Below are 25204 nucleotides of genomic sequence, written 5' to 3' on the forward strand. Positions count from 1 at the left end.
ATGATGTGAACATAATTTTATGTAATTTTTTATTTTTTATGTATAACATGTGACATTTATCAATCAAACATATAGAGTTCAAACTCAACTTATTTAAATGTTTTGATTGTGTCTTGCATGTGATATGTGTTAAACATATCTATGAGAAATTTGCACCTTTTGTTTTTTTTTAAACAATTATATAATGATGTTTAAGAGTCTATCACCTGTAAATATAATAGGTTGAACTTTCTCAAATATTTTTTTTTATATTTAACTTCAAAGTATTTAAAAGATAACATATAAAATCCCCCTTAAACTAAAAGAATAAGAAAACTGAAAATTTTCCCGCTTAAATGCTTTTAACTAGAAATTGGGCCTAACTTTATCTAGGTATGTATTGGACCAAATATATGGTCTTTATGTGTATCTTATCAAACACAGCAGCTTTTATTGCTGAGCCAAATTTATTTTATTCATTATTATCTCATTAGCCAAATATATGTATTTTAAATGACGTAAATTTTCTATTTAAAACATATGCAGATATTACTTATATTATTAAAATCACTGTGTGCTTTTTGCTTTTTTATTCTTTAAATTTTTTACTCCGTTTAAATTGTTACTCCGTATATTGTAACAAAAATTACAAAAATAGTTATAAGCTTCAAATGCGTAAAAATAAGCATAAGTTTTTGTAATTAAACTAACAATCTTCTTTTTTTAATCTTCAACTTATTCCGGGTAAAAATGTAAAATTCGTTCTATTTTAATTCTTAGTATTTTTACACATTAACAATTGTTAGCTCTAATTGTTAAGTTCTCTACCCATGACATTCTAAAATACTGTGCATTCGCACGGGCTCTATACTAGTATATAACTAAAAGTAATACGGAGTATTTGGTTAGTCATAATCAATATTTTATATTTGACTTATACATATTTAATTAAAGATATTAAAGAAAAATGTAACGTGTTTTTTACTTTTTCATGTCGTTTATAATACTATATTACTTAATAATCATTACTTTTATTTTGATTATTCTAATGCACTCGCGATCACTATGTATATACACACTCGTACACATACTCGTTATCACACTATTGAAACTTATCAAAAATCTCATATGTATTCAATTTGTCCAATATAATTTTCATTCCCAGACTATAAAAACTTATCTCTTAGTAGTTTTTTTAAAGAGGTGTTTTTAATATATACAATGACTGTTCCGATCCAAATATATTTTTCTTAATGGATTTAATAGTCTAAATTTTATAACTTTCTCAAAATATTTTTTTACGTAAATGTAAAACATTATGAGACACTTAATTTAATCATATCTCCATACCAAAATAAATATTTCAATAAATATAAAGAAAATTATACTCAATTGAAAGCATTTTTGACAATGAACGTAATTATTTACATTTTAGAATTTGTATCAAAATAATTTTTTTGTAAATTTAGAATCAAATCATCGTAAATATTTAATATAATTTTATAATAAAATTTATTAAACTATAATTAATATTTTGCTGAGATTTATACAACATTTATTATGTTTGTATTTAATTCAACTGTAATTAATACGTGTATTTAAGGCTGGGTTGACACGTGGCGCATCCACAGCGTTTCAACCCAGTTTTTTATATATATATATATATATATATATATATATATATATATATATATATATATATATATAGAAATAGGATCATATGAGTTTGGTTTTTTTGGTGAGTTACCCCTCTAAATCTGAACCACTAATCTAATCTAAGATGGATGGCTGAGATTAGATCTTTCATCTTTTATATAAACCTTCTATTCTATGCACTTCACATCTTCTGCTTCTTTTTTTTTCGTTGTTTCTCCAGTTCCTTTCCCCCTGTTCACATATTCACTTATTCGTGCTCCTTCTTCGTGCTTGCTCACTAATTCGACTTCATCAATTCATGGCACAATTTTACTAATTCTTCACAAAATTTGAGTATTACAAAACGAAAAGCACAAAACTCATCAATTATCTTACGATTAATTTGATTGAAGCAAGCAATTCTTCAAATTTTGCCCCAAATATGGAGAAAACCCTAATGTAAGATTGCGAAAAGAAGGTAAGCATAATTTTTTCAATTTCATGACTAATAACATTAGGAAACAACAAATTTAACATAAAATTTGTTCATTACAATAACTTTTGATAAGATTTCGTTATTTTTTTGTGATTTGCAGCAATTTGAATCATGATGAACAAATATAATTGGTGTTCAATAAAATAATTGACGCAATGTAATAGAATAATTGACGTAGTATAATAGAATAACTACGTTACTGTAATAAAATAACTTGTTTTTACTTTACTATTGAACTTAAAATAAATATGAATTTGATTCGATTTGTTTGTCCAATTATTTTATAGTGTTTTTATGGTTACTTCAATACTTATGGATGGTTATTGTATTTTAGTTGCATAGTTATTTTCAACTTACGCCCTTTTTTGTTTTTATTTCTTTTAGCAACGAGCTTTCACTTTTTGCTGGTTCAACCCTCATCAATAGGCTACACATGGTTCTCGTTGGGAAGAATGGTGAAAACATCAGCAAGACAACTCCATGTTAATGTTTAACTCCAAGGATTAAGTATGAGACAAAGTACACAATAGTTCAATCATAGTTATTGTAAAGTTCAATCACGGTTATTGTAAAGCTCAATCATGGTTATTGTAATAATTATTATAGTACGCAATAGTTCAATCATGGTTATTGTAAAGTTCAATCACGGTTATTGTAAAGCTCAATCATGGTTATTGTAATAATTATTATAGTACGCAATAATTCACTCATGGTTATTGTAAAGTTCAATCACGGTTATTGTAATAATTTACGTCAATTTTTCCATTAAACGTCAATTATCCGCGTCTATCGTGATTCAACCTGCGAATCACCAAACTAGAACATAACTTAACAGAACACCCAAGAAGTAAATGGATTGCAAAATAAATGGACTGTAAAATAACTAAACTGACTTTAAACAACTAACGAGTGAATAACTGAATAACATATAGAATAACTGACTTTATTCATTACAATAACCGAGTTTCTATATATATATATAAGATTGACAAGAAAAAGTAAAAACATAATACAAAATCCTTTCTCTTTTGTCTTATTTTCATATCCCATCAACCCTAAAAAATTCGTAAATTTATTCAGCGTTAATCAAACCGTTTATAACCATTTTAGCCAGTTAACCGAACCTTTAAAACCATTAGAAACAATTTGTCCAGGTTTAGGGTTTGGCCAATGTGTTTCAGGAGCTCTTGCATCACTATCTAAGGGAACGTTTGGTTCGCATAAAGGTATCACTATGAAATCAGGAATCAAATCAGGATGGTATAGGTTTAGAACTTCATTCCCCATACCTTATGTTTGATTGAATTCCGGAATGAAGAATCAAATTATGCCGTATGTTTATTTTATTGATAAAATTTTGTACTATTTACTTATGTATTGATTTTCAACTTTATTTCTTGTATTAATTAGTTACAACTTTTATATAATTTTTATTTTATGTATGGTACTTTTTTTTTTAAGTATATCATAATATTTATGTTCTTAAATATATTAAACATGTTGCGGAAAAAATCGTTGTTTGTATTTTTCCCGGAAAAAAGGTCTTAGAAACAATATAATTTTATGAATATTTAAAAAATATGGATCTTTTGGCAACATTTTTCTTTTTAATGCTCTTTTGTATTTACTACCCGAAAATATCATTCTCATACCGACCTCCCCCCTTGGGTACGAGAAACCCATATCACATGGGTTTGAGGTATAGGTATCAAAACACAAAAAACATGAAACAAATACGGGTTTAGGGGTGAGATTATCAATCATACTCATTAAAGTCTTAAGACTCTATCACATCAGCTTTCCCCTAACTTTTATTATTTTTATATTACTCGGACTTATCTCAGACTCACCTCACATTGTACTTTTCCATTTCACTTCTTGTTTTTAGAAACTTAAAAAAACAAAAACAAAAAGAAATGACACATGTGATCCTTTCGTTGGATAATTTCCTTTGAAAGTGGGGTCAAACTCACCCAAAGTCTTACCAAAACTCAACTTAAGACTGTGTTAAGACTTAGGTAGATTATTGGTAGTTTTGGGTGAGTCTTGTCTTAAAGCTTACCAAAGTCTTGTCTCAAGAATACCAATAATCTTACAGTTAGCTCATTTTAAACTCATACCTTATACCTAAAATTGGTTAACCAAACGCCCCCTAAGTTCACAAATCTAACCATATTCAAACTGAAATTAAGTTATCGATGTGGTGAACTAGACCATTTTTGAACCAACAGGTCTTTCTTTAAAAGACGAAGAATAAGAGTTAGTTCGAGTGGTAAATTAGAAGTTGTATTTTTGAACTACAAGATATTCCCTCAATTCAACTCCACTTTGCAACTTTGTTTTATCACGTTTGACAACGCAACTTTACGCGATAAATATCATTAGCTGCGTATTTGCAAAAATTATAAAAGTTAGATATTTTTAATGGAATCTTAAAGACGAATTAAATAAGATCCCACATGAATATATTTTCACTTATGTATCGAGAGAAAATTGAAGTTGAATGTCCATTTGTGAATAGTGCGCAAAAGAGAAACTTGCAAAATAGAGTTGAATGAAGGGAGTAAGTTTTTAGATTAAGACGGAGATGTTTGTCTTAAATTAGAATTTGTATTTGTGAACACTCTAAACAACCCCCCATCACCATTCACCACTAGACGGAGACGGATTTACGGCTTTTAACACGTTCTAAGATAACGATTGAAATAAGTTCAAGAGACAACAATGAAGCGACAAAGTACGTAGATACTGATATATACATACGAAGTATAAAGACAGACTCGTGTAAACAGGGAGAGTCAGCGTTGTCTCTCTGTCTCTCTGCATGTTTTATTACCTTCCCTTTTAAACACACCCCTATTTGTCTTCATTCTCCACCTTTCCCCCATTTTCAAACCTCCCCCTTTCTATTCCTCAATCAAACCCTAATTTCTCTATTTCACAACATTCACAAAATTCCCAATCTTATTCATACATACCCTTTTAATAATTTCCCATTAATTTTCCAAATTCCCCACCAATTGATCAATTTTTTATCAAATACTTCTAATTTGTATTGTTTCTAATTGTTTTCTGGGATTATTTTTATAAAATAAGGAATTTTTGGGATTACGAGGTGTTATTTTTTCTGGGTTTTGTGTTTTATTATGATTACAGGGTTTGATTGTTGTCGACGGTTTTCAAATTCGGATTTTCTAGGGGTTTGAAATTATTAGGGTTCGTCGTCTTTTCAGGTTTGATTCCTCATTTTTAATTCATATTTCATTTTTTTTTGTTTTATTTATATAATAAAGGTGAGATTTTTGTATTGCATTTTATCCGGTAGGCGTGTAATCCTTTTCATGTTCAATGATTACAATATTGTGGAAATTGTGGATTAGTTATTTTCATGAAAGTACCGTCTCATGATTAGATATTGCACTAATATGTATTCAATCCGTCTCAATCATTTGTTTACTTTTTTTTTTTCAATGTAAAAAGTATTTTAATCAAAGATTTGCGCCAATTTTAATAAATGTAAATAAATGATTGGAACGGAGGGCATATCTAATACCATAAGCAAATGGCGCCTTTGTATTCATACAATATACTCCCTCCGGCCCAATCATTTGTCTACCTTGATTAAAATACAAATGAATAGGACGGAGGGAGTAATTATCCCTCGTTAAATGAGGTGCATAACATGACATAGGGTCGTTATATGTATAGAACGGTCTTATTTGAGCTTTAGCGTATCATAAAGGGGGGAGCTTGCTTTTTTTTTTTTTTTTTTTTGGTGTAATTTAACTCAATGATTATAATGTAGTTCAACAAACTTTTGTTTGTTTATTGCAAAGTTTGGTAATGATGATGGTGGTTATGCTTGTATATGCAAAAGAATGCATTCAACCGTGACCGATTTGATTGATTATTTGCTCAAATGGGATAAAGTTTTCTTATTGTAGTGTTTTGCATCATTGGACGGCTTTTTGGGTTTGTGTGTTCATGACCATAAAGTTCTTGTAGACTGTGGTTGGTGGGTTTTTTAACCTTCGATTATAATTTGTTGATCATTATCGAAATGAGTATGATGAAAGAGTTTCCCATGAGTTGTCTTGACCCCTCGGTAAACCAGACTAATAGGCTTGTGAAAAGCCGAATACCGCATCAACTGTTTGTGAATTTTTGCTTTCAAATAGTTTTTATTTGTGCTTTGAACGTTGGTAGCGACTGGTGAGGCTGCAATAGCAACTTGTATTAGGAAGTGCGGTTTATATACTCCCTCTGTCCCGGTCATTTGTTGTCCTTTTCCATTAGGGGTGTCTCAGTCAATTGTTGTCCTTCTATTTTAAGAATGAACTTGATGAGCAATTTGATCCTTCACATTCATTTTGTTCCACTTGTCATTTAGTAATTGACCCCCTCCTCTTTCCTTGGTCTTTGTGCCAAAACCAAAGGACAACAATTGAACTTGACGGAGGGAGTATATCTTTTCCATTTTATGAAATAATCTGTTGGTTCATTTTGCTGCAGGAAGCTCAGATTTTCATTGGATAAGTGAGCAATATGGTGCGTTCAGCCGTCCGTCCAAAATCTTCTGGTTCTTTGAAGTTTGAGGTAGGTGAAATAGACACAAGGGCGCCTTTTCAATCTGTGAAAGATGCAGTCAATTTATTTGGCGAGGTGGCTTTTTCTGGAGGAAAATCTGCGATTAAGAAGCCAAATCGAAATTCAGCAGAGGTCTGTCTTAAATCTATTTTCCAGTAACAATCTTATTCCTGCATACACAATTCTCTTGCTGTTGCTATGAACTAGAATTTATGTATAGTTGTAGGATGAGGTATCTCCATCACTGAGGCTCCTCCCTTGTTGACTTAGAAGTAATTTGAAGGAACGGAGGGCTAAAGTTTGAGGGTCGGGATGGTCGATTGGGTCAGTAACCTATAAGTTCTTTAACTTTCATCTGAGACACGGCTAGAATTATCATACGTGTCTAAATTTCGTATTCGGCTACTTTAAGAAAAAAACATTCATGTTTTCCTGCTTAAAATTAAGTGTCATACTAATGTCCGAGGTCGAGTGTCAGACAGGTAGTTAGTGTATGTGCCTTTTTTGGATTCAATTTACTCTGTATATTTTTTACTACAAATATAATAATCCAATATACACATTGCTTTGTCATTTTTGCTATTCAGAAACACATTCTTTGCCGAGAGAATTTTGGTTTCCTTTAATCGGCCGATTAAGTTCCAGTGTTTATGTCATTGCAGAGAGTTTTGGTTAAAGAGTCGGAGTTACATCTGGCCGAAAAGGAACTAAACAAATTAAAGGAACAGCTCAAGAATGCCGAAAATACCAAGTCTGAAGCACTGGTAGAACTTGATAAAGTCAAAAAGACAGCTGAGAATCTGTCACAGAAGATCAAAATTTTGACTGAATCTAAAGAAGCTTCACTTCAGGAAACGGAAGCTGCGAAGAACCATGCGAAGCAGCTGGAAGATGCTAACAGTGGCAAGTTTGAGTTGACCAATGGGTTCCGTAAAGATGATACTGAGAATGCAAGAGAGGAGTACACATTATTGCTCTCGGATCTGAATTCTGCAAAGCAAGAGCTTGCTAAAAGCCGTCAGGATTTTGAGACGTCTCTCGAAGCAAAAGCAACTGCTATCAAGGAGGCTGAAGGAGCTGAAATAACAGCAGGGGTTAATGCCGAGAGGGCTTCTGAAATTTCAGCTGAAATTGCTGCTCTGAAGGAAACTATTGAGCAGGTCAAGCAGGCTTCATTAGTAGCTGAACGTGAAAAAGCAAAGACTATTGCTGAGAAAGAAATTGAGAGACAGTCCTACAAATCTAGATTGGAAGAGACGTCAAAGAAGTTGGAGTTAATGAAGAAAGAGTTTGATCCGGAAGTTTCCAAAAACCTCGAGGCTCAACTTGCTGGTGCTATGATTGAAATTGAGGCTTTAAAAATTGATGTAGCCAACGCTAAGGAATCTGATTTGGATGCTGTAAAACGGGTTACTTCAGAGCTGAATGGCGCCAAGGATTCGTTGCAGAAAGTTTTAGAAGATAAAAATTCCCTTCAGAGTCAGGTGGAATCCCTTAGGCAGCAACTGGAGAGTTTGAGGAAAGAACATACAGAATTGAAAGAAAAAGAAGCAGAGACGGAATCCATTGCTGGGAATCTCCATGTTAAACTTCGTAAATGTAAGTCTGAGCTTGAGGAATCCCTTGCAGAAGAATCTAAAACAAATACAGCTACAGATGAAGGGTCGGCAACCATGAACCAGCTAGCAGTAGAAACCGAAAAGGCCAGACATGAGGCAGAGGAGATGACGATGAAGGCAGAAGAGCTGAAAATGGAAGCAGAGGCTACATTGGTTTGTTTAGAAGAAGCTGAAAAGAAGTTGACGATCGCACTTCAAGAGGTTGAGGAAGCAAAAGTGGCGGAAGATGCGGCTCGTGAACAGATAAAAGTTTTGTCGAAGCAAGCAGACGCTGCACGATCCTCTACCTCGGATTCAGGCGCTAAAGTCACAATTTCGAGGGATGAGTTTGAGGCATTGAGCAAGAAGGTAGATGAGTCAGGACAGCTGGCAGAGATGAAGGTGGCAGCTGCAATGGCTCAGGTGGAAGCTGTCAAGGCGAGCGAAGATGAGGCCCTACAGAGATTGGAAGCTTCTAGAAAGGAGATTGAGGATATGAAAGCTTCCATTGAGGAAGCCTTGAAGAAGGCTGAGATGGCCGAAGCGGCTAGGAAGGCGGTAGAGGGGGAGCTTAAACGATTGAGAGAGAGGGAGCAGAAGAAAGCAGACGACATTGCTTCACGTATACTGGCAGAAACACAGGCACAAGCGCAATCGAGGGTACATGTACCAACTCAGTCGGAATCAAGACTACAGGTACGTTAACTGGTCTACACTTTATTAATTTTTGGGATCTCAGACATCGGGCAAATAATTATTTTCTAAATTATGTCCTTATTCTTTTTTGCCAGAAACCATTAAATATAATACCAAAGATGCAATCTAAATTTTCATCAAGTTTTCTCCTCTTTTGACCGCCAAAGTCAAATGGAGATCATAAATTTGCATAATAATAGCTAGAAGTTATCAAATGGACATCGATATGACATTCAGCGACAACGTTACAGGTACCAACTCAACTGAGGCCAAGTAAATCAAACCCAATAGATTACAAGACTGCAGCAGCACAGGATTCATCAGTAAATGGGAGAAAGAAGCGGAACAAGTCCCTGAGTTCAAAGTCGAAGAAAATGTTATTGCCTAGTCTAAGTGCGATATTTCAAAGGAAGAAAAGTCAAGTTGAAGGCGGATCACCATCTTATCTCCCTGGTGAAAACTGAGTTTTGGTACGCGGACTTTTAGAAAGGTCCATCACGTTGCGCGTTCATGTACATTTAGAGCGGAGCTTGATTGTGCGAGGGGAGGACATGGAAAAGGACATGAAAATGGCCAATTTCCATATGATTTTGTATAGATCTGAGATGTTGTGTATATGCTGGAGTGAGTGAATCTTAATGGGAGCATCAAATGCACTATGGTGCAGCTCCATCTTTTTTTTGCCCCTCTACTCCCTTTCTCAATTAGCCTCGCTAGATAATTTACTCCGCCTCCCAACTCTCAATCATTTGTTTCCCCTTTTTCATTCTTTGTCAGAGCTTAGGGGTATTTTAATTAAAAGTAAACAAATGATTGGAATTTGGAACGGAGGGAGTAATTGTTCCCAGATTTTGTTTAGTTTATGAAACTTGACTGCATAAAATACACATTAGACTGCGAAAACTTTATGACGTTCTGTATCCACGGTATTGAACCTAGGTCGTGTGATTGGGACCGAGTTTAAACCAAAACTCATCCAAGTTTTTCTCCGCCCATAACTTGACGAGTTGTTGATACATGTCAATTTAAGATTTATTTCATCAGTCGAGTTGTTGAGAAGTATCCATTCAAAATTATTGAATCAATATGAGTTGTTGATACATATCAATTTAAGATTTATTATTTTATTTCGAGGTTGTACGAAATAAATAATAGAAAGGATATGCACAATCGAGTTTGACCTAAATTCTAATTAAACTAAGCTCTTCCTCAAACTACCATGCTCAATTTTTTTTAATGTTTTAAATTGACCCATTATCGGAATCTTAGCAATAAATTAAGTTATTAAGTTATTTAATTTTGAGATTCCTGAATCCTGAGGTCATTTGATAAGAAGCTATTGAAGGAAATATATTTAAGATTCAATTTTGAGAAATAGAAAGATATACTTATCGGAAAATTCACGTGGTACCCTCGAACTTTTCCATTTTGCACATGGTACTCAACTTTTTAAGTTTGTGTACATTATACCCTCCATGTTTGATTTTTATGCACAACATACTCTTTTTGTCGCTGTAAAAAAACTCAATTGCGCATAACTCCTAGACCGGAATTCTGAATCGACCAATTTTTTTTCCTAAAATGATTATCTCATCATAATGTACGATTTGTGAAAAAAAAATTGTCGGCTGACATTTTATAGGATTTTTTTTAACGAAAATATCAAATCAACCATATCTTCGATCTTAAATTTCCGAATGACCATTTTCGTTTTATCAATCTATAGATCTCGAAGAGATAATCAATTTGAAAAAAAAAATTAATCAATTCCGATTTCTGGTCTATAACTTATGACCAATTGAAAATTTTAAAAACGATAAAAAGGCAAGTTGTGCTTGAAAATCAAATTTCAAGGATATTATGTGCACAAACTTAAAAAGTTAGGTACCACGTGAAAAATGACAAAGTTTAAGGGTACCACGTGAATTTTCCGTATACTTATTCTTACCATTTTAATGAAAGAATCTTAAAAATATTGCCTTATGTGACTTCTTATCATGTGTCCTTAGGACACATGTTAGAAAATCGATCAAAATCTCATTCAGTCACGATTATTTGTCTATAACAAATTTTCTCGGATATTCTTTGGAATTTTTTTTGTTAACATATACTCTTAAGGCATACATTAATTAAGAAATTAATACTCCATTAATTTTGGTAAGAGACTAATAGCGATTAAGTGAGTTTGGTAAACTCAAGGTGTCCACACGCAACAATATATAATCCTCTGGCCATGAGTACTCTCACTAATAGATTAATGGCCGCCAAAACGTTTATTCCAGTTTCATAAACAGAGAGTCAAAAATCGAACCCTAACTAATAATTTTTTGTAATTAATTTCCTAACGCATACCTAAAAAACACTCCTTAGAAAAACCACTCTAACAAAACAACAATAGGTCTTGGTATAGACGGGTAGGGCGAACAGACTTCTAATAAAATGGTTAGGGGGGACAAAGTGGGGCACCTCCATGTGCTTTCCACTTTATGGCAAATGAGTATTTTGTAAGGGGAAATGAAATCCGTCTATACGTATAGGCGGATAGTACCGTCTATAACGAGAATTTGTGACAAAACAAAATCTGTAATTAGTAACGGTCACACACTAACTCAAATCACACATTCACACTTGTAAGTTGTAATCACATACACAAAACACACCACACTTTCACCACACTCCCTTCTTTGAGTTCTTTCCCTTTCCCTCATTCTCATCCTTCCTTCCTTCAAAACCCTCAAAAATGTCCATTAAAGAAGACCCATTAACCTTCACATCATCATCATCTTCATCTCCAATAACATTCTCAGACACTCTCATTGATACTTCTAACAGTACCAACACCATTGGTAGTGCATCAGGAAGTTTTCAGGGTTCTGATAATGTTCTGTATGATGGTGGCAGCGGAAGCGGTGGAGGTGGCGATGTTGATTTCGGGTTTATGAGACCTGATTTTAGACAAAATGTGCTTGTGGGTACTGTTAAATATTATGATCGGCATGTGTTTCTTTGTTATAAGAATCCCAAGAATTGGCCTCCTAGAATTGAAGCTGCTGAGTTTGATCGATTGCCTAGACTTCTTTCTGCTGCTTTGGTTTCTAGGAAATCTGATTTGATCAAAGAGGTTGATTTTCTTTTTTGATTTGTTGTTAAAGTTTGTTTCTTTTTTTGTTGTTTTATTGTTTGGGTTATTCGGAAACGGTCCCTTTGTGTTGCTGATACGGGTAAGGTTGGGTACATCTGATTCCCCCTCTTCCTAAAGTTTGATTCTTTGTGTGTTTTTATTGTTCGGGTTATTTGGAAACAGTCTGTTTGTGTTGCTGACACGGGTAAGGTTGCGTATATCCGACTCCCTTACCCTTTAATTTGTGGGAGTCCTTGAGGCACTAGGTAAGTTAGAGCTTTGTAGTTACATGATAATTTGATCTCATACAACGGTTTCTTTAAGTGAGACCAATTAGATTGAAAGTTGTGGATTTTTTTTAGGGTTCATGATAGTTTGGACATAACATGTTTGCTTTGTATTGAATATGGTTTGTTTTTGTTTATTCATTTGGGGTGAGATTTTGTTGAGATTGGTGATATGGGGTATGGAAGTTTGAATCTTTGGATGTGTTTTTAGGGTTCATTTTCGTGTACATATCGTGTTTTTTCGCTGTGGGAAGTTGGTTTGTTCTTGTTTATTCGTAGGGGGTGAGATTTTGGTGTGATTGGTGATATAGGGTATGAAAGTTTGGATCTTTGGGGTTTAGGGTTCATTTTGGTGTACATATCGTGTTTTTTCGTTGCGTTGAAGTTGGTTTGGGGTGAGATTTTGTTGAGATTGGAGATATAAGGTATGAAAGTTTGGATCTTTGGATGTTGTCTAGGGTTTATTCCTATTTAGGTGTGCTTCAATTATTGAAATTCTTGAAAGATTAGTAATTCAGGTTTTTGAGAAAGCTGATTACTTCCTTCATTCCACTGGATTCTGTTGTACTTTGGTTTGACGGAACTTCGGGTGCAAAGGGAGGGTATAAGTGGATGGGAAAAGAAAGTTCCTTGCCTACATACATTGTTTGACAAATTGGGCGTGTGAAGAAACCAATGAAACAACGTAATAGGAAAGTGTAAAGAGTCTAGTGGAATACAGGGCATAAGCTCATTGCCTTGACGGAGTAAAGATGAACTCTGAACAAAGTGCAGGGGTTATTATTTGACATTTTACTAGGCGATGATTGTGCTTGCTGCATTAAAATAGCAGAAGTTTTCTTTTTGGAGGTGGATGTTCTTAGAGTTTCCAGTATGAGTTAGTCATTGCTTTGGTTTTGGCTTTTCGTAAAATGGTCATGATTATCTTGTCTTAAATGAAGTAGGCTTTAATTTATTTTTGTTCGTTATCATGATTTTCCAATGATTTTTTATGTACATTTCTAAATATTGATGAGCAGTGAAGGATTTGTCCCACTCTTACTACTTTTAGCCGTTTTGGATTGGGTTGGATACTTGTTTATAGTATTTTGACTTGGAAATGGTCTATTTGATATGGACAAGCTACGTTTCCTGTCGTTTGTTGATTCGTCTAACAGCTAGCTGTTTAAGAGGTGGGATTTTAAAGCGCCTTTTATATTAAAGAGAACAGTGCTGTTGGAAAATGTTTATAATGTGTTTTGGATGGTTGTCGTACGTAGTGGTTGACTTTATGAACATATAAGTATATAACTATACAAGCAACCAGATATTGATTAACATAACATTATCATATACTCCCTATTGTTTAGCTTTTGTCTTTTAGGATTTGAAGGTTAATACTAAATTATGAAAACTGCTATGGAAGCATAGATTTTTTTTTTTCCTTCCACCAGATCAATATTTTGGTATCTGTTTACTGTTCTTTGAGATCTTAAGATTTCTAGTGGTTTGATTGTAATGAAATAGAGATTTCTAGGTATCAATCAAGTGTTTATGCTGGATAAAACATTCACTCTCCTAAGCGCTTGTGAGAAATAGTAGCCAATACTTTGACGCTCAAATTTCCGGTGGTGATGACACATTTCATGGGAAGTCGTAAATTCTTCAGTGTTCGTTTGGTTCGTCTACAAATTCAAAGGTTTTACTATGTAGAATGTCCTACATAATGAAGTGTCCAAGCGACCCAAGTAGAGGGGCTAAGCTAGTGGAACTTTTCCGGAAATTAACACCTTACATGCAACTTAACAAGTATACAAATTTCATTTTCTTTTCCGCAGATCTCTTTGAATTTCAAATAGATGGGAAATTATAGTTTCCTTGTTTAACCAAGTAACCAATGAGAACATATTTTAGAGTTTGTGGTGGAAAACCTTTGTTCCCAAGTTCAATAGTAATGATTATTGACCACACAAATGATGTATTTATGGCATGAATGTAATTGATGGAATTTATTGTTTCTGGTAAGTGGTATCCAAATTTTTTTCCGCACTACAATTGTTTCTGTATAAGGTAAAGTAATTGCATGTATAGTAAGTACAGTGATGAATAAAATTGATGGAGTCAGTTGTTTTTCGTTTTTCAGTTTTCTGTAATACCATTATTATTGATAAGATAAAATAAGCAGCAATGCATACAAACTGTCCCTACTGAACAACTGAAAATTTGAAAGTTTTAGTTAAAAATTTTCAATTTTTTTAGTTTGCTCTATTGCATGCCTTTTGGGACTAAGGCTCTGATGTTGTTGTTACTCTACTGCATGCCTAATTTATCCTCCCCGAAATCTGTTACCCCCTTAACGTCAAATTCTAGTTCTGCCATTGACTACGCACTAACTTCAGACTATTTTACTTTCATGCACACTGAAGACTCGCCTAACAATCTGCGAGGGACGTGATGGGACTGAAACATCAAATGGGGATGTATTGATCTTCCCAGATATGATCAGATACAGGTTTTTAACATTATGAAATTCTATAACTGAGTTGTTTTAAGTCTAAAATACAGTATATCCTTTCTCCATTTATGCGGTCTGTGATCAGTTACTTGGTCATTGATACAGGAGATTAACTCATTTTGATATTGATACATTCGTTGAAGAGGTTCTCATTAAAGATGGTGAATGGCTTCCTGGAAATCCAGAGAAATTAAAAGGTTCATACATTTTTGTGTGTTGTCATGGGAGCCGAGATCGTCGTTGTGGTGTATGTGGACCTCCTCTGGTTGCTAGATTTAAGGATGAGGTGGAATTGCGTGGACTTCAAGGTAAAGTGTCAATTAGCCCATGCTCTCATGTTGGTGGTCATAAATATGCGGGAAATGTGATAATATTTGGATGTAGTATCAATGGGGAAATCAGTGGTTACTGGTAAGCCGTCGACTATTTCAAACTCCTCTCTTCTGTTGGAAATACGTTTAATTAAGGGATGATATACTGATTACTTTTCACAGGTATGGTTATGTCACACTAGAGGATGTACCTAAGCTGCTCGAGCAGCACATTGTGAAGGGTGAAATTGTAGAGTCTCTGTGGAGGTTAGTTGCAGTTTATTCAACTTTTGATTACCGGGCCATTACCCAAGAGCTATAAGCATTCTTCTGTTCAGCATTTCTAGACTTTATGTGATTGATACGCTTATGGTCCTTTAATGTTAGCTTCAGTCATGATCCTGAGCTCTCTTATTACGACCTAATGACCTATCCTCAGTCAATGTGCCATAAGTGCGGCCGACGCCTTAAAATTCGGTCAAACTAATCTCGAAATCCTGGATTTAATTCCCTAATGCAACTTCAGATACAGAAAATCATAGATTAAAGATGATTTTTTTCAAAAAGTTTTTTTTTTGTTTACAAAGCATTATGATGGATCTCATGCCCTGGCTTTAATATCCTGTGTAGACTGTAGAGTGAGATGAATCCTCATCTTTTCATATTTCCATGCAACTGCCAATGTTACTTTGACTTTTAATTTTTGTGGTTGTACGGTTGTACCCATGTCGGCAAGACATTTATTCAAGGATGTGCGTTTGAAGTCCTTTCCTGACGCTTACCAGTTCTACATTACTAGTTGACGCAGATAATATGATATGGGATAATATAATTTCACTTTATATAATCTCACTATCTAATATTTAGTGATAAAGGTCATGACGAGTCGGATATACCTGCCTGTTCCAGCACCCCAGCCACTTCATAACATTATGGGAATGACTGCTTTGATTCTCACTTTTGACAAACTCATGGACAAAAAAAAGTGTTGCTTTATCCATACGAACAATCCCATCTAAGCTTTTTCTACTTAGGTTTGCTAAGGTTTCGATAATTTTACTCTTGGGATAGGTGTTTGGGTTATTTTCCAAAATTGTGACCTGAAGTGTAGTATATATACTACACTATTTTTAAGCGTAATAGAGTAGTGCTTCGCACAATTTGCGCCGTACTATGTCGTTTGCGCTTTTTATTGTGCTAAAAAGGTAAATCAAATTACATGAAGTTTGAATATGCATATACCATAGGTGACATACCAAATTGGAATTGAAAAGTTGTTCCTGTCATCGGAGTAAGAAATTGTTAAAACCATTGATCACCTAAGTGAAAATATCCTAATCCTCGAGCACGAAAGTGAAATTTTTTCCTTTCTTATATTCTCCTATGCACTGTATAACTTAGTTTTGTTTCCATTTGTTCAGAGGTCAAATGGGCTTATCCGAAGATGAGCAGCAAAGAGCCCAAGAGCTGAGGCTGCAAAACTCCGATGGGACTAAATCAGGAAGAAATATTACACAACACTCTATGAAGTTGCCTGAGGTCAGTGCTCAAACATGTGGACCCCGTGCTGATACGAACGGTTGTCACCAAGCCAATGGAAATGGCAGATGTTGTCAGATGTCTCCGTTAGTCGGAAAAGACGATAATCTTGATACCATTGTTGGGGAGAACAAGGCATCTGCTGGAAAGAACGCCAATAAACAACTCTTGAGAAATAACAGTCAAACGAGGGCTGGAAAAAGGAAGGTTTGCTCTATTCCAACATGGTTTGAGAGCTGGGAACGTGACGATACATATGCAGCCCTTTCTGTAGTATGTGCTGCTGCTTGTGTTGGTGTTGCATATCGCTGCTACAAGCAACTATAGACCGGTCATTTGTCTATGTGTGTTCAGACATGCTGTACATAGACCGGCAATATGAAATTTACATTTGTATTCTGCTATTAGGTTTGAGTGTGTAATCGTGGAAATGCCGTGTCAGGTACCTATCAGAACCGGAACAAACCGTGGTGCTAAATGTAAATATCTGATTCTTATTTATTGTATAACTGGAATGTGGTTTCAATAATTTCAATTGTATTGATATAATAGATTTGGTGATTATCTGGGATGTAGTTTCGACTTTCGACTGTATTGATATTTGATATAAAATAATAGATTTGGTGATTCCTTAACTCAGGCTCCCCATCTGCTCATTTATTATGCAATCTCATAAATGTGGGATTGATTTTCTACTCTTCAACCCAGAAAGTCTCCGTGACGGTTCTAGAGAAAATTTCATGACAGCCGACCCTATATCATTTTGGGAAACGCTCTGGTGTAATTGTAACTTGGAGGAGTCTCAGGACTTTCATGAGTATGGATGTGGATTCTCCTAATGATATTCAGAGTACTACGTAGTTGGAAAAATACCAGGTTACTCCCAGCTTGTCCCGGTCAATTCTTTACGTTTTCCTTATTTGGAATGTGCTTTTGTTTACATTTCTTAAAGCGTATATTTCTTGGTTTTTGTGCCAAAAGTAAATGTAAAGAAAGACATTATGCACAATATAACACAGCTACAGCATCAACTCTGAATGTTTAAAAGCAGAAAACAAAAACTCGGAAAAAAAAGTCGTAACTAGATGCTTGTTCATAGCATTTTATCTATTACTTCCTCTGTCTCAGTCATTTGTTTACCTTTTATATACTTTGTAGGGTATTTTAATCAAAGGTAAATAAATGACTGAGACGGAGGGGAGTATATTTAAATAAACTCGAGGATTTAAGAGTAATAAGAGTAATAGGGGGTGATAATAGATTAATAGGAAGTATAGTAATAATACATTTATCCAGTTCCTTCAAGAAAAATTACATTGGATCTACTGAATATCAAGTCATTCTCCTCTGCCTTGTACAGTTGTACTACATACTACTCTATTTATTATAAAGATACACCCTCCGGCACTCGGTGCATAAATGCCTAGCCACGCTCATCATCGGAGACGTGAGCAGGCTCCTCCAGTACTACAAGTGTACAAGCTAATAGTCGAGATCCGCGGTTGAATAATTGTGTCGAGGAGAGGTGACCATTGTATGTATACCCCCTCCATATTTTATATATTTTTCTATTCATCAGGTGATCGTGATATCGAGACCACTTAACTGTTTGGAGAGTGTTCTCCCTAGCCCATTCTGGTCCTTCTGATCCTCCAAACGGTGAAACTCAGATTCTATGGTTCGGGCAATTTTTGCATCGTCTACGTCAAGCTCAGGAAAAGCCACATGGAATGATCCCTGCTTTAAGGGTTTAATAGATTGGGTTAGAGCCGCTTGCCGGTTTACGTAGCTGTATAGCTCTTGGTGAAAGGCATGGTCCAAGGAGAAACAATTATCAGTAGTTCCATTCCTTGAATGCCTGGAAGATCCCGAACCTTCTCTCGTACAAAAATGTGGCAGTGATGCATAATCCATAATCTGAAACCAGGTAACCGTTAACAAATATTAGTCGTAATAGACTGGCTGAAGAAGCAGCATTATGATCACGATGAATTAAATTGTATACCTTTAACAACTCGTCCTTGCCAGAACCACGAAGAACCTGAATTTTCTTCCTAGTACGCTCCTGCAAAAGGGGCTTCACAACCTGCCATCGGAAAACAGTGAACTCGCTTGGTCAAAAAATGAAGCAAAACTGATGGCGACTATTCTGCAAGCGTGAAGACGAGACAAAAAGACAAACCTTCCAACATGCTGAAAATATATAAGGTGCATTAACGATGTAGTAGGTATCTGTCTTCTCAGGATAATTTAAGTCGTCAATTGTAGAAATAACAGTCAGCAGCTGCAAACAAATGAACAAGACATAAAACATGATGAAGCAGCTGACATAGTATCTCTTAAACAATCTAAAAAAAAGAGACAATGAAGGAAACAAAAAACGAAGTCATCAAAGAACATCAGCATTTGTTCGAAAGCACAAATTCTAATATGAGATATTCTCGTGATTTGATTATCATGAGATTTACATTTCTATGTTACTCCAACACTTCACTCTTGCAGAGTGAATCGCGTGTTTTACGTCATATCATGTCCGACACTTGTTTCCAAGTTGGAGTAACATAGACGCATATAATTATTTCTCGATCTCAGTTTTTTCTCTTTTAGAAGGTCGACGACTATATCCGTAGGGGTTTCAGTCAAATGGTTTGGTCTCAATAATATTAATATGAGCTATCTAGCAGGAGACTAATTGGTTTGAAACAGAGGGAAAAATAACGTCAGGGTGTAGCCGTAAAATGTTGGGAATACAAAGATCAACTAAAAGCAAAGATTTCACTGGCTGCTTGATATTGTATAATCTCTGTACCTAACCCCTTCGGTTAAATGAAGTTGGTGGCGAAGTTAATAGTTGTTGAAACGTAACTGTCGATAATGTTGAAGAATTCCATCAAAGTCAAAAATGAAGACAGGAATATTCCACCAATATGCATAAGTCTTGTGTTTGCTTTTAACGTAGTCAAAAGATTCTCAAGCATATATTAGTTCAAGATAAGTGAATCAAATGATCTATCAACATCGTCCTTGGGGAAAAAAAGAGGAGAGAACAGGGAAACACATGTGATGCGATTACGGTACGACTAGCATTTCTAGTACTGCCACTAAGATTCTATGCTTGATATTTTGGCGGACAGCTAGCCATAAAGGTTCAGAAAGTGCTCGAGATAGCCATCCACATCGAAAATTATTCTGCAATTGCTCCTTATTTCTAGCCCAAAGGTCATTCAAGAGACTTTACATATGAAATGACAAGATAATCGAGAAGAAAATAGGTACCTTCACTTGGTTAAGGGCAGACAGCTTTAACCCCGTCATATCAAGCACCTTAAGACAAGTGTTAATGGGTCGACCATGCTTCTGTGACGCAAGGGGCTGAAACACAGAAGAAAGAAATGTGTTCAGAAAGAAAAGTACATGGAGAATTATTCAAATCATGCTGGTGCAATACTCACCAATACAACACGGTCTCTGTATTCATTCATTTGTATGTGTGACTGGACATAGTAGTGTACCTATACAAAGACACGGCACGAATAAGTACTCGTACTATTGTTAGTGACAGAAAGCAATATTAGACGTGAAACAGGTTAACACTCTTCAAGCCAACCAAACAATATCACATGACATAATGTTTTTCACAATTAACCTAAAATGTCAGTTTTGTTTCCGTTTCCGTTTCCATTTCCAACCACGACGAAGCAAAATTGCTCAATAAGTACTCTATGAATTTCCTTATAGGTCATCAGAAACAGCCTGTCAGCCTCTCATTATCTTACGAGCAGAAAGATTGCATACACGGTAGAGCTGACCTAACCCCATACTTGCCACAGGCGGGAGCCATTGACACATTCGAGTAATAATGCTTACCTCGAAAAGAAATAGAAATAGAAAATAGTTCATAAAGTCAATGGAAACCTAGCTATAACTAATGTAGCCTAGAAAAACAGTCATCTTAAGTAAATCTCTGTAATGCTTCACAGAAAAATGCAAGTTCGAACTCCGATTTTTAGCGAGAATCAAAGAAAGCAATGCTCTTGACTTACAGATGCTTGGTCATATGTGCTATGCCCCACTCCAACAGCAACAACAGGCAAACCCTAGAAAAGGCAGATAAAAGCCATCTCTGTGAGAAACTATGCCAAGATAGTTCACGATGCAGCAAGCCAGATGGCAAGAACAATCAGAATATGAGGGAAGGTAGTAATGCTGATACCTCATTTGAGTAGCCTGACAATCCTACAAGCTGAGAATCACGCACTTTTCTGTAAAGCTCAGCCGGAACAATTGGTTTCTGCGTAGATAAAAACACTGGATGATATCATTCCTCAGAGCCACCAAATCATAATAAATACTCCGTAAATAAAACCCATTATAAGAGGGTCAAGCTAAACAAGGAAAATTGGTTAGTAGTACACTAGTATGACAGAACTTCAAATTGATTGCATATAGTCGACTTAATTTGCAAATTTCATAAAACCCAAGGTAAAACATTAAATAGACACGATATAAAATCAAGTTGCAGTTTTAACTGTTCAGGAACGAACAAGTATAAAGCACATATAGTGGTGTTCATGGACCACAAATCTGGACTAATATGGAACTAATCACTATTTCGATATTATGTTGGCCTTTTCGTCTAAAATAAATAATACTAGTACATCGCAAAAAGCAATATTACCACAACAACTGACCTGTATAGTTGCAAGATCATTTTCTGTAACATACCTCTAAGATATTGTCGATCTCATTTTGCACCCTCCAATTTAAACAATCAACCAACTGCGGAGAAATCAACAGAGTCAGAAGAGCTAAACTAAAGAGGTGTTACCAATCTCAATTCATAATACAATGCAGATTCAACTTAAGTCAATTCTGCTTACCATCTGATGCGCCTTATCAACATTCCAATCCCTTGCTTTCAGAAATCGAAAATAGGTGTCTTTCGGATATCCATGATGCATATTCTGGAAGATGTCACATAAGCAACAGATGAATAACTTACAAATCTCAATTAACGTCATAATTCTTCACACGATGAGATAAAATGTCCTAGCACATTGTCATTCATCACTAGTTTCCTAATGTGAGGATCGGCTTAAAAACATAAATCAGATGCAGAGAAAGGAAACAAATCAAATCACAACATTTTCTTGTGGACTAAACCTGTCGAATGGTCAGGCTAAACGGGCTTGGGACGGTAAATACAGGTCATGTAAAATGTGATTTGTTACTGTCACACAGGTCAGCTAAAAAAGATCCAGTACATGCAACTTCAATGCCTTTTAGGCTTCTATAAACAACTTTCAGTGGCAAATTGTCGACTGATAAAACCCGAGTAAGAAACCTCCCAGATATATTCTAATGATTTCGAGACAGATCACGGCCACAATAGTAAAGCATGAATTGTCGGTGTACAATAAGGTGACCCTAACCACAATTTGTCCTCAAACATCTGTTACAGTGTTACTAACAGCATTCAATTAGCAAAATGATGACTAGAAAAGGTCCAATTTGGCAAAATGTTGAAAAGTCCATCATCACATTTTTAAAAAATTAAAAATTAATTAGTCTAAACATTAAGCTGAAAATAAATATTGATTAATAAAATACGTATTCAACAATTCATCAAATCTCAAAAAAAAAGAGATCAGAATTAATTCTTTTTAATTACAAAAATTAACTAAAAATACAGTAACAAAACAGTAAATTAACCTGAAAAGTCCTCTTAAGTGGCTCAGCAACTGCAAAAAAGAACCACATTTGAGAAATTACATGAACAGATCAAAGATCACAACTTTGTAAACTAAAACATTAAACAAAAAATTAAAAAAAATTGGGATTTACCTCCTTCCATCAGTGATTCAAACTGATTGACAGCATCATCATTTGCAATACCCATCTCAATTTTCCACCAAAAGTTCCAAAATTTTGAAAAATTCAGCAAAAATATACAGAATTTCAAAGGTGGGTCCCTCTAAAAACTCTAAAAATTGGATCTTGATGATAGAATTTGAGTAAATTGAGTATGAAAATTAGGGATAGAGAGGAGAAGAGGTAGGAGAAGGCAAGACAATGGCTTCAAAATGGTTAAAGATTGAAGCTTTTTGTTGTTGTTGTTGCTTCCCAAACTCCCACCTTCCTTCCTTTGTGTAATGGAATGGATGGTGAAAAATCAAACTCAAGTACTATCAATAAATACTGGAACTATTCAATTACTTTTCAAAAATTAAATACTTTGTACTATTCAATTACTTTTCAAAAAATTTGTTTGTTTTTTTCTAATTTTAATAATTGATTATGGTGATAGTAGGCCATACAACAAGACTCGGTTGGTCCCCATTCTATGACTTTTATCCGTTTTAAGCATAAAACGAGCCAAATAATATTCATTGCAGGTAGATTTGATAAACGGGTTAATTGGGTCAGGTTCGAGTTTGGGTTAGTTCGGGTCAGACCAATTTCGGTTTGCTAGCTTCAGGTCGGGCCGGATTATTTCCGATTCAAGTCATTTTCGGGTAAACTATTATCGAGTTATTCATAGTTAATAATCAGTTCGCAACAAACAATTGGATTGGGTTTTAGTGAATCAGGTCAAACTCGGGTCTTGAGTTCGGGTGTCGGGTCGGGTCAAACAAGAGTTTATCATTTTTAAAGCATTATGCTTTTTGTTTTATTCATCCATATATCCGTTTTAAATAAAAATTTGTGTACAAGATTAAATGTGGTAAACAAGTCAATTAAATTAAGGATCGATCGGTTATATTTGAACATATAAGTATTCGGATTGGATTGGATCAACAAGCTATGGTAATTATTTACTTACTACCTTTTTTTAATTATTTAAAATGGATATATGGTGATTATAAGTTAGCTTTCCTTCCATTTTAATTATTTACATACTACCTTTTTTTATTCTTTAAAATTGGTAATTTAATCAAAGATAAATAAATGATTGAGGCAGAGAGGCTAATTGATTATGGTGATAGTAGGTCATATAAGATTAGACTTGGTAAATAGGTCAATCGGATCGAATTTCGAAAGGGACTGTGTGCAAATTTAGTCAATAGTATTCGAATTGGATTCAGTCGAGAATTTTTTGGGTTGAGACAATTTCGGATGTATTGTAGTCAAATTACTCACTAATAATTATTAGTACATGACAATAGGTATTCATGTTAGATTGGATGAGTTCGGTTGAATCGGGTTTGGTTAAGTTAGATTACATCAGTTATAAGTACACAAAATCTCATTGAAGATGGCACGTATCCGTCACTTTGGAGTGACGGATACCATTTCCTCTCACAAATAACCCAAATAGAGGAGAGAGGAAAGCACATGGGGTGCCCCTACCTTGTCCCTCCTATCCGTTTTGTGAGTGGCATTACCCGTCACTTGTTCCGACCCGTCTTCAGCAAGACTAACTGTTATAAGTATGAGTCATTACATTTCGGTCAGGTTATTTAAATTGGATATTTAAGTCTAGTTATTTAAGGGAGATTTTTCTTTGTATTTTGGTAGGAACGTGAGATTTTTTTTTTACTTTTCTTTTCTGGCTTTCTGTGTACGTTTTCTGACCGTGACTGTACAAATGATCCAGTGTATTCTTCCCTACTTTTTGTCATAAAGTCAATATGCACTCGCAGTTTGTTTTTCACAAATTCTCATTGAAGACATGACATATCCGTCACAAGCTGAAGACGGATACCATTTTACCTCACAAAATACCCACTTTTTCTCTGTCTGCAACACTATTTATGTGGTCCCTTTCTCCACTAACCCATTTTGTTACCATTTTATCTCACAAAATATCCGTCACAAATGGTAACCCGTCACAAGAGAGACCAATTGTTTGTTTTTTACCAGAAACTGTTGCTTTACACATTTTTTTTATTTTTGTTTGAGTTTATAGAGAATCTACAGTGTACTACTATCATTTTTTTCAAGTTTTTTTTTTCATTCTTCCATAGTAAAATTCTTTAAATAAAAGTGACCTTAATGCAGATGCATTGAATTGTTGAATTTGAATGGATCATGTATAACTTTGATTATTGAGTAAGTCTTGCTTAAAACGGGTTGGATTTTAAGACGGGTTGTTGTGTGAGAGGAAATGGGTAGAGGGGACAAAGGTGGGACCTCCCATGTGCTCTCCACTCACCCTAAATGGGTATTTTGTGAGAGAATATGGTATCCGTCTTATTAATAAGACGGATACCTTGGTCTGAAATAAGAATTGGTGTTGATTATTAGAGTTTAACTAAAAGGAAATTTGACGGATTACGATGATATCAAGTGACTTATTCCATGACATTAAAAGGTCGATTTTACAAGTAATTTAATAAAATTGTACAAAGTGTCGGAGATAGGATTTTTCGCTAGGGGCAAAAAATTGCGGGGCAAGCTTGATTAAAGGGTACGAGAAAAACAATCGGAGATCTTAGTTACCACTTACCACATATCAAAT

The 25204-nt window shown here is 34.9% G+C and overlaps 3 protein-coding genes across 3 annotated transcripts; 2 read left to right on the forward strand and 1 right to left on the reverse strand.

Moving 5' to 3' along the window:
- The first annotated feature begins 4896 nt into the window (after nt 1-4896).
- Nucleotides 4897-9682, forward strand: LOC141656920 (WEB family protein At5g55860-like). Its single transcript, XM_074464009.1, has 4 exons — nt 4897-5343; nt 6623-6829; nt 7360-8991; nt 9243-9682. The coding sequence occupies exons 2-4, from the start codon at nt 6656-6658 to the stop codon at nt 9453-9455; spliced, it is 2019 nt and encodes a 672-aa protein (XP_074320110.1). The 5' UTR covers nt 4897-5343; nt 6623-6655; the 3' UTR covers nt 9456-9682.
- Nucleotides 9683-11597: 1915 nt separating this feature from the next.
- LOC141656921 (uncharacterized) lies at nt 11598-17352 on the forward strand. Its single transcript, XM_074464010.1, has 5 exons — nt 11598-12112; nt 14805-14890; nt 14999-15304; nt 15388-15471; nt 16626-17352. Exons 1-5 carry the CDS (start codon nt 11732-11734, stop codon nt 17068-17070), a joined length of 1302 nt encoding a protein of 433 aa, XP_074320111.1. The 5' UTR covers nt 11598-11731; the 3' UTR covers nt 17071-17352.
- A 626-nt stretch (nt 17353-17978) lies between these two features.
- LOC141656922 (SEC14 cytosolic factor-like) lies at nt 17979-22953 on the reverse strand. Its single transcript, XM_074464011.1, has 11 exons — nt 22588-22953; nt 22456-22484; nt 21624-21707; nt 21469-21522; nt 20957-21034; nt 20787-20840; nt 20196-20255; nt 20020-20115; nt 18926-19027; nt 18749-18829; nt 17979-18660 (listed from the first exon to the last, which is right to left on the reverse strand). Exons 1-11 carry the CDS (start codon nt 22640-22642, stop codon nt 18319-18321), a joined length of 1035 nt encoding a protein of 344 aa, XP_074320112.1. The 5' UTR covers nt 22643-22953; the 3' UTR covers nt 17979-18318.
- Nucleotides 22954-25204: the final 2251 nt, after the last annotated feature.

This window comes from Silene latifolia, chromosome 5 (genome assembly GCF_048544455.1).
Source record: "Silene latifolia isolate original U9 population chromosome 5, ASM4854445v1, whole genome shotgun sequence".
NCBI lineage: Eukaryota > Viridiplantae > Streptophyta > Magnoliopsida > Caryophyllales > Caryophyllaceae > Silene > Silene latifolia.

Coding starts and splice junctions, on each gene's coding strand:
- LOC141656921 (XM_074464010.1), top strand. CDS start 11,732: ATGTCCATTAAAGAAGACCCATTAACCTTCACATCATCATCATCTTCA. Junction 12,113..14,804: donor AATCTGATTTGATCAAAGAG/GTTGATTTTCTT, acceptor TGCACACTGAAG/ACTCGCCTAACAATCTGCGA. Junction 15,472..16,625: donor ATTGTAGAGTCTCTGTGGAG/GTTAGTTGCAGT, acceptor CCATTTGTTCAG/AGGTCAAATGGGCTTATCCG.
- LOC141656922 (XM_074464011.1), bottom strand. CDS start 22,642: ATGGGTATTGCAAATGATGATGCTGTCAATCAGTTTGAATCACTGATG. Junction 21,035..21,468: donor AGATCGACAATATCTTAGAG/GTATGTTACAGA, acceptor TTATCTACGCAG/AAACCAATTGTTCCGGCTGA. Junction 18,661..18,748: donor GCAAGGACGAGTTGTTAAAG/GTATACAATTTA, acceptor ACCTGGTTTCAG/ATTATGGATTATGCATCACT.
- LOC141656920 (XM_074464009.1), top strand. CDS start 6,656: ATGGTGCGTTCAGCCGTCCGTCCAAAATCTTCTGGTTCTTTGAAGTTT. Junction 6,830..7,359: donor CAAATCGAAATTCAGCAGAG/GTCTGTCTTAAA, acceptor ATGTCATTGCAG/AGAGTTTTGGTTAAAGAGTC. Junction 8,992..9,242: donor AGTCGGAATCAAGACTACAG/GTACGTTAACTG, acceptor ACAACGTTACAG/GTACCAACTCAACTGAGGCC.